This window comes from Morone saxatilis, unplaced genomic scaffold (genome assembly GCF_004916995.1).
Source record: "Morone saxatilis isolate NCDOM2014 unplaced genomic scaffold, NCSU_SB_2.0 Contig15, whole genome shotgun sequence".
Classification (NCBI taxonomy): domain Eukaryota; kingdom Metazoa; phylum Chordata; class Actinopteri; family Moronidae; genus Morone; species Morone saxatilis.
This window is the reverse complement of record NW_023339707.1, coordinates 23,817,247-23,826,810: the sequence shown is the minus strand read 5'-3', so window position 1 is coordinate 23,826,810 and position 9,564 is coordinate 23,817,247. Positions and strand designations below refer to the sequence as shown.

Genomic DNA, 9,564 nt, shown 5'->3' with positions numbered 1-9,564 from the left:
GTTACAGTAATCTAGACGGGAGAGAGTGGTGTGAGAGTGAAGAGACGCATGGGCAACGACAAACAGAGGGTTGTGAAAACTGAAGAGAGGAAAAAAAGAAAAAAGTTGAACAAGTGAGGAAGAATAAAAACAACAGAAAGAAAGACTTAGATATGTAGATGGTAAACAAAAAAGGAGAGAATGTCACACACAGAAACACGCAGTATAAATGGTAACGTAACGCCATTCTTACAGCTTTGTAGGTCTTCTTCTGGCCGGCGTGTTTCGGGGCTTTGCCGGGGTCGGTGCTGATCTCCACGTGCATGGCATAGATGATGTCGAAGAAATCCTCCACCACCGCGACGCGCTTCAGGGAAGAGTCCGCCCCTGATACGCTGTCCACACACTGGAAACAGAGGGGGACAAACTTAGACTTACTGACTTTATTATGATGATCTGTGATGATATGATGATCATTCACAAGTTCACAGTCAGGACAGAAAGGAGTGACAAGCAACAGAGATTCCCAACCGGAGTCAAACCAGGGACTCCCACACTAATCATGAATCATATCGCAATATCTGTCAAAATAATCACAATATGATGTTTCCAACATGCTGGGCAGCCCTCCCTAAAACCTTATTCAGAAACTGATTTTAGTGTCTAGTTTAAAAATGTATTAACAGAAAAGTTATTATGTTTTGAAAGCTTGACCATAAGAATTACATAATAAATAAATAAATACTAAGCAGCCAATGGAATGGTGATTCTGTCTAGTATTAAAGGAACATTTCTAAATATTTCATGGTTGCTGTTTTTCAACTAGGAGGATCTCTGTTTTAGATCATAACACAAACTAAAAGATTAGTTAGATAATTGAAAACACAATCAACAAATGAATTGATAGTAAACCTGTTAGTTACAACCCAGTATCTGTCAATCAGATGTACAGTAGGAAGGGGAAAACTGTCAATCATCCATTGTTCTATTTGTAAAGATGTCTGTCTCTAGTTAGTGTCTAATTATAACAATAACAAATTCTCTATCTTGTAACCAAAGGATACTTTACATACATAAAACATGTAAATAATAATAAAAAAGGCTTGGTTAAATGATGAGTGTTAGACTAGATTTAAGCTAAAAAAACAAACTCAATTAAAAGCTACTAAAAACCATTAATTAAAAGTGGCAAATGAACAAACAACTGCAGAGTCCTCTCACATCCTGATCAGTACTCAAATGTAATCTCTTCACAGTGCCTCATGGTCTGTTCTCTCGTCAGACCACAATGAGTGAAGTGAGAACTGCAGGCCGGCACTGCAGGACGGCTTTCTCACCACCACAAGTAGAAAATGAAAACAAGGCTTTCTTTTCAAATCAGAGCTCCGTTATTGATTCCTGTCTTTACTGTCACTGGCACATTCACAGGTTTCTGTCTATCAATCGTCAGTAGACTTTACAGTACAGTAATTTACAGTAACTCTGTTTATGATGAGTTTTAAATTGGTCGCTGGAACTTCATGTAACAGAAAATCCCCTTAGATGTAAATAAACTGGATCTTTAGAGTGGAATAAAATGCAAAATTCATTCAATCTATCATCATTTTATCTTATGTAAAGTGTCTTTGAGTAACATGAAAAAACATAAAATATAAATATTGGTGTCTTCAGTATTTGAGATCAGAGAACTGACTAAAGCTGTGTGATTACAGATACAAATCTATTCAAGTTTATTCTGTTGCATCACATACAGTGATCATTAGTCACCATTACAGGAATAAAATTAGTACGCTGCATTTATAGCATCTTAAGCCTTTCTCACATGTTGAGGATGGAATATTTCTGGCTTCAGTGGGAATGTGAACATTAACTCCTATAGATAAAAACTCCATATTGACTCTTTCCAGTTGATAAATAACAACGCAGAGGAAGACAAGGGGTCTCCCAGGTTATTTTGAGTTGACCTATGACTTTTTTATCACAAGATCAATCTCTAAACACACGGGCTATTGTCTGATCACAGTTTAGCCTCAAGGGGCAATGGCCAATGTTTATGTGCTTCCGGTGTAGCCAGCAGATATCCGGATAACGAATATCCGAGCAAAGACTTCCTCCTCCATGCGGTCATTGTTTAGAGCCCAATTAGCAGATAGAACATAAGAGATATCTGCACACGAATGCAAAATCATATGATTGCCGTTGGGTTCCAAAACTGCCTTTCAGCCAATGCTTTTTTTCCATCTCGCTCTCCACATGGACTGCGAACCAAAGCCCGCTCAAACATGACTGGTCAACACTACTCGGACTACAAAACTGAAAACTGTTGTCCCATGCCTACAGATTCTTCAATCATATGCAGCGTTGTGTTTATATAGATTAAGACTTCATTACTGCTCAGCACACACACTGGGGGGGGGGNNGGGGGGGGGGGGGGCTCCTCCACATTCAGAAACCCTTCTAGAGGCTGTGTAAGCAGCCTGAAGCCTCCACAGACACATCAATGCAACTGAATTACATTCACACTTATACAGATTATTTACTTGTAACTGTTGTCAAACATGATGCAACACGTAAATTCAGAACATTAATAGAGTTAAATTGATTGACATCTTGCCTGCCTTCAGCCTCTACAGATATCTAAAGCGCAATGAAATGTTTCGAGGCGCCAACCTGCCAATTTCCTCTGATGTTTAATGGTGTGAAATAAATTAATGATGCCGAATTATACTTAAGTGACAGCCCTGAATTAGACAAAGACTTCTACACCTACTGTATGTTAACCAAACCTCCCAGAGGACAGAGCACTCTCTCTTTTTCTCTCTCTCTATACTCTACACCACCCCACACCCTACACATACCTCCTCTAACACACACCACACCCCCCACCACCACACACAACACACACACACAGTTCTGGGAATACCAGAAAGTCTTGGGAACCACCCTTTTTCCCCACAAGGCTCTGGGAGTGTAAGGTGTGCCTCTGGAAAGAGAGGCTCGAAAGGGTGGGAATAGTGAGTCTAAATGTCTGGGGGGTTTTTTTTAGACAAAGAAACAGAGAGAAAAAGGAATAGAGAGACACAGACAGAGAAAAGTGAGAGAGAGACAGAGAGAGAGAGAGAGAGTGAATGAGAAGTGAAAGAGAAAGAGGAGAGAGAGAGGAAGACCAACAGAGGGATGGATGGAAGGGGGGGGAGGGCTTTGCTACCTGCTTGGAGAACTCAATATGTGTCAGTGAATGACGACAGGTGGAGTGTCACACACACACACACACACACACACCCCTCCTCCCCAGCTGCAAACTAGTAGCACTACCATGGTAACCAATGAGAGCTGACCTGGCAGGTGAGTGTGTGCCTTTGTATGCTTCTATAGGTGTGTGTGTGTGTGTGTGTGTGTGTGTGAGAGATGGTAGGGGGTTTAGCACTTCCTCCAAGACTCGCACTCTGTTCACTAGTGACACAATTATGGCTAGAAACCCTCTTCTACACACACACACACCACAACACCCCACACACACACACACTCAGAAGAAAAAGGTTTGCAGTAAAGCAGTTAGGAGGCATGAAAGCTATCATGTACAATGAGCCACTCTGGTTTCTCTGCTTGAAAACATCATTTTCATGGCATCCAGTTTCTTGCAGACGGACTACAAGAACCTACAAGTGAAGTAGCGTTGCAACGATGTGAGATTTTCATGGTACAATACCCATCTCAGAAAATATCCCGGTTACTTAAGGGAATGGAAACAGAAGGGTTTCTTTTTGGCTTTATCATGACCTCACAAAATATTATGTCCTATATTTTTTAATACCAGTAATATTGTATAATTTAATACTTTTTAGTATTTATATATAGTTAAGCAAATGTTATCATACCCCCTGTTGATCATGGTATCAGTATAACGCTGTAACCCTAGTACAAAGCGTGTTAAGTTGTTGATTTGACTATATGGTCATTTTGGAGGTTGTTGTTGGTGTAATATTCTGTGTGCATGAAAATAAAGACAAGACAAAATGATCTCTTGCAAGTGCTTGGATTGAGTAGTCAAAGGTTGATCTTACTGTGTTAGGTGGATAAGATTTGTATACGTATAGCCTGAATTAGTTAAGGACAAGGAGCTGGGCAAAAAAATGTCATGATCATTTCTAGAAAAGAGGACCCGCCCCCTCTGTAGATAAAAACAGCTCATTCTAAGGTAATGAAAATACAACATTTCTGCCTATAGATCCTCCTAAATGTTACACACTGGACCCTTAAATTCATGTTTGTGTCCAGCTGATGAAGTAAGTTCAACAAAAACTCTCCTTTTAGCTCTTATTTATTATTTGGTCTCCACACACTCCGGACCTCCACCACATTCATTCACAAGCAAGTCACTGCAGTAGGTTTAAAAAAGCTTTTTTTTCTGGAAATGAGGCTGAAAAACTAAAACAAAGAACTAAAAAAGGCTCTGTAGAACCACAGTCTGTTAATATAAAAATATGGATTAGTGGAGCTGTATTCTCTATACATGTTCTCATACAAGTGAATAAACAGAAATCAGATGTGGAGACTCACAGCTGATGCTAGAGAGCGACTTCAATAGCAATTTAAGCAGTGTGTGGAGACATTGGGAGCCTGGAAGTCCATGGCTGCCTGAAAGAATATTTAATTTCCACAGTCACATGACACAACCTGTTATGTGTGTGTGAACTGTGTTAAATATCCAGCCGACAGCAAGCGGGACGCCTGTCTACCTGGCTGTGTGAGGGGGACCAGGGTGACAGGTGTGTGTGTGTGTGTGTGAGTAAGGGGGTGGGCATTCATGGGGGGTTGGGGTTGTGAGTGAGTGCTGGTATGGGGGCAGGTGGATGGCAATGTGTGCGTGTGCACAGCCAGATGTAGAGCATCTAATGAAGAGCCAATGAACTAAAGCCTTTATGTTGTAAGAACACACACCACACACACCACACACCACGCACGCACGCAGCACCTCCTTGCACATCCAAACATTCACACAATCAGGACACTATCTCTTGACCCGCTCTCGGGTGCAGGTACTGTATAGACGTTGCTATGGTAACCAGCTGCATCTTATCACAGAGGGATGTTTCTAATGTGCCCCCAGCCTCCAACTCCCCCCACCCACCCCACCCAACCCAATGCCGTTACAACTGCCAGGCAGAGAGACGAAGGGAGGAGAGAAAGGAGGAGGATGGAAGAGAGAGGGTGTGAAAGAGGAAAATAAGGGAAGACAGTAGGATGGTTACTTGCTGCTGCTGCTATTGGCAGGAGTAGGAAGGAGAAGTAAACAGAGGAGAAGTGGTAGAAAAGAGGAGAGGAGAGCAGTCTCAGATGAGACAACGAAGGGAACGTAAGTGAGAAAGAGGTAGAGGAAGACAAGGTTGATGAAGATGATGGTTAGAGGCCTGATGCAGGTGAAGCACCACTTACCCTCCTGGAAGGATTTAACTGTGCACAAACCCTAATCACCACCAGTATGTTTAGCAATGGGTCAGTGCTGTTGAAACAGGATAACATTATTTGGATAGTTCACCGAGAGATTTTAGATTTTAGTATTTGTAACATTTCAACAGCTTATTAGTAGAGATTCAACTATCTAACTGTTTCACAATAAAGGTTTGGTTAGGTTTAGGCACAAAAAAACATCTTGGTTAGGTGTTGGATGGAATTGTTATATACTCATACATAGATAATCTACAAACAAAGAAAATGTTACAAATACAAATACTATCTGTAGGCGGACTATCCAAATAAATTGTTACCTAAATATTAATTATAAAAGTGAATGGCAATATCATAAAAACAAAAAGTTAAAAGGGCTATAAAAACTGGTGCATTTTTAATGCCCTGACCCCCCTTAAAATGATGAATAGTTTCCATGGTAGAGACCTGATGCTTAATGATAAATAATGTTGTACTTCCATTTTCCATGTATGAAAGAGAGCTTCAGAGAGCATAGTTGCAAATAAAACTATAAACTAAATGCTTTTATTTTAAATCTGAAAAGCATGCAGAGGAGGGGGCAGGAGTTCAGAGGAGTGCCTGCAGTCTTCCTCTCAGCATGCATATATCCCCAACAACCTCCTGCAACAAGACAGGGCAACTTGGCGACGCTCAGGGCAAAACAAGTCCACAAAGGGCCCACTGCTGCTCGTAAAGCTGCTCTCAGGAATAATGGGCAGCTTCACAGCAAGTCACACTTTTGAGAGTTTATTGACTGAATCAAACTGTAAAAGTCGGAGGAGGAATATTCTTTTTTTTTAAACTTTCAAAGAGAAATACAAGAACAAAGTCCAGTTTAAAAACCATGTTTCATGCAATTGTTTATAAATGGCTCAAAGTTCATGTACGGTACAAGTAGAGAGTTACTGGGAATTGAACACACGACCCTGACAGATGTCTTTCTCCACAGAAATTATTCATTTTCAGCAGAGAAAAGTGTTTTGAGAACAACTGTTATTGCCAGTTATTTAACAGGGAATTTAGCAATTTCGCAGGTAAAGTCAAACACCGTCTAATAGTGTTTGTTGCCATGGTAATACCACTTTCTTCATCAAGGTTGGCTTAAAAAAAATGGACATTTATGATATGCGACACGTTCATTAGATAAAAAAAGTCGACATTTAATTTGAATATATTTCAGACACACAGTGGTACAAAAGGTTAATAATGCCGTCACTCAGCTTTCTGCTTCTGAATCTATAATAAAGTGACACATATGATCTTTTGCAAGGAGACGACTCCCGAGCATCAATAACACTGGAGTGTTTTATTCTTCCCACTGTGACACAGGACTTAAAAACATGATACTGTTGTTTCTTTCTTTCTGATGTGTGTTTACAGCGTGCCAGGCCAGCAGTGCCCTTTCCCTCTCCCTGGCACATCACAGGAGGGCTGGGCTGCCGCACAACACAGCTCCAGGACACACACACCCACACATACAGACACACACGGAAACACACAAACCAAGAGAAGAGATGGGAAGAGAGGACATGTTTGTCCTCCACTGTCTGCTCCCATGCTTGTTGTCCCTGATACTGGGACCAAATGTGACGTTAAACCAGCAGCTCACACACACACACACACAAAATCAAGCAGTAAAAACCTCCACATGCAAGAAAAAAGTGCACAAATATACATAGATTCAATTACACACATGCACACACATACAAAGTACAGAGTATGACACACACTGGACCTCCCCCACCTCTCCTACTTGCGGTTGTAGGGCACATCACTGGCCCGGGACTGTAGCTTATGTGACAGCATGCACACACACTTACACATGCACACACACACACACACACACACACACCACACACCACACAACAAATGCATCTATGTGGGCCACGGGGCGGGGTGGGTGTGTGTTCGTGTGTGTTCAGGGGACACCTTAGGCACAGCAGACAGGAACAAGCAACAGCATGCTCGGACACACACACACACCGCAAGCAACCCCCCCCACTTCCCACTGGCCGAGCAGAAGGGTCAAAGTAAGAGAGAGGAGAGAGAGAGAGGTGCGAGGACAGAGCTGCCCGTCTGCAGGACACACTCGAGTGAACATACAAATAAACACACAAACAACACAGGGCTGCAGGCACACACATGTCCATCCCGTGCAGCAGCCATGACAAAGAAACGTCCACTAAAACTATTTTTAGGCTTTTTTTTCCCAACCAGGGACCCAGTGAGACATGTGGTGGTTCTCTCTGGGGGTCGGACTCATTAAAACATATTGGTTTCTCTGCTCACCAGCAACAGACCCATGACCCATTTTCAGATCTCCTGCCACATTTTGAAGACACAACTGGGTATTTCCCACCTTCCAAGCTCCATTTTGTCTGCTTGGGTCAAGTCAGCTGGTTTCATAGGTATAGATATGTGTAAACATTGATGGGAAAATATTAAAATAAATACTTATTTGTGGTAAACCAGCAACAGCTTATGAAAGCTTAGTGCAATTTAGAGGATAAGGCAGACAATATTCTATACCAAAACCAACAATGAGCTAATCCTATTAACAAGCTTCCAAAGCCTAATATATATCAATGAGCCACACTGTTGCACAGGGTGATTACCATGAACACACACACACTGTAGTTTATTTTAACTCAATCTCACATACACTGCCCCAAATACTCACTAGGGCACCAAATGTGGATTAATCCGCCGCTGGAAATAGTCCCCAACAAATGCACTACTTACTGTTTCTGCCCCGCTATACTGTACATCTGTTTTACATCTGGAACAAATGGGCTTTAGGCTGAGACCAGGGAGGTATGTCTGGAAGTTACGAAAGATGCACTAACATTATTAGTTAAGGTCCTTTCACAGAGTTTGTTGACAATAACAGAAATATAGAATAACACCATGCTTCTCCTTCAGAGAACAGTAGCAATAGAACACTAAGCACCTCATACAGACAACAAAGATCTAATTAAACTGATCAGTACTCACTGTATTTAATATAAATGAGTATAGTATATTTGTATAAATTAGTATTTACCTTGAATGCTGATAAAAGAGCTAAACTATCAAAATTATATAAATAATCTTACAAGGTACAACGGCCGGCAAGCAGAAAGTGTGGATACATTTTGGTGGCCAGTAAATAATTTGGAATCACAGCGTACTAGCTGATGTGATCAAATCAAAGCAGCTCACTACTAGTTGGTGCTTGAGACATTCTTGGTGTTAACCCACCAAAAAGAAAACAGGAAGATGAAGAGAAAGACGAAGAGGAAGTCACAAAGATCAGCGTTTTTACGAGAGGTGGCGTGAACGATGCCGGAGCCAAGAGATCGTGGCTAAAATATGAAGCTCAGAAGGTTCAGAAAGACTCAAATAATTCATGAAGCAGTTTTATTGCCAGTAAACAATATTTTTGGCTGGGAAATGTTCTCACTTTAGCTGCCATTGGCAGGTGAGCCAAAAAGTTAATTATGGACCCTGTTGAGTTAAGTTGAGTTTGACTCAACAATCTATTTTTCGCAAAACATATTTTTTAGACAGACTTTGTTTTCCTACTCAAAAACTGTGCAACTGCCCCACACATACTGCTCTCGTAAAATGTCATAAATGGAATAATTACATGTTTTACATATTTATTTTATTTTATTATTACATGAACATTTTTTTGTTATTTTACTTAGTGGTATTTCAAAGGTTTGTGTAAAAATCTAACAGGCAGCGGAAGCCGGTGTGCCTCTTGGTCTGTTTTTTTTCATACATATCGATTCTTTTTCCACAACATCTAACTCACCTTTCTATCTGACCCTGAATCTCTCTCCTCTGACCTGCTGCACCTCCACTGCCTCCATCGGCACATTATTAGCAGCCTTTCTCTCTCTCCCTCGCTCTCCCCCTTTCTCTTATTTCTTCAGTTTTGTTGTGGGCTCCCTCCCTGCGTTCATCTCTCCATCCCGTTTCCAAACCAGCCTGTTGCTAGGATACACATGGGGTCCATTCAGTGAAAGCTAACTGCCCCCTCCACATCCCCTCTTCTCTACCTCTACCACCACCCCTCCTCCTCCTCCATCCCTCTTTAACCAACAGACTGGGACACACACACACACACAC

At 41.4% G+C, this 9,564-nt stretch overlaps 1 protein-coding gene across 1 annotated transcript in view; it reads right to left on the bottom strand.

Moving 5' to 3' along the window:
* Positions 1 to 9,564, bottom strand: part of LOC118323935 (nucleolar protein 4-like) — an 89,455-nt gene that overhangs the window by 51,589 nt on the left and 28,302 nt on the right. The window contains exon 2 of the mRNA XM_035656005.1: positions 233 to 385. Coding sequence (XP_035511898.1) covers positions 233 to 385 — 153 coding nt within the window. The remainder of the gene's footprint in view (positions 1 to 232; positions 386 to 9,564) is intronic.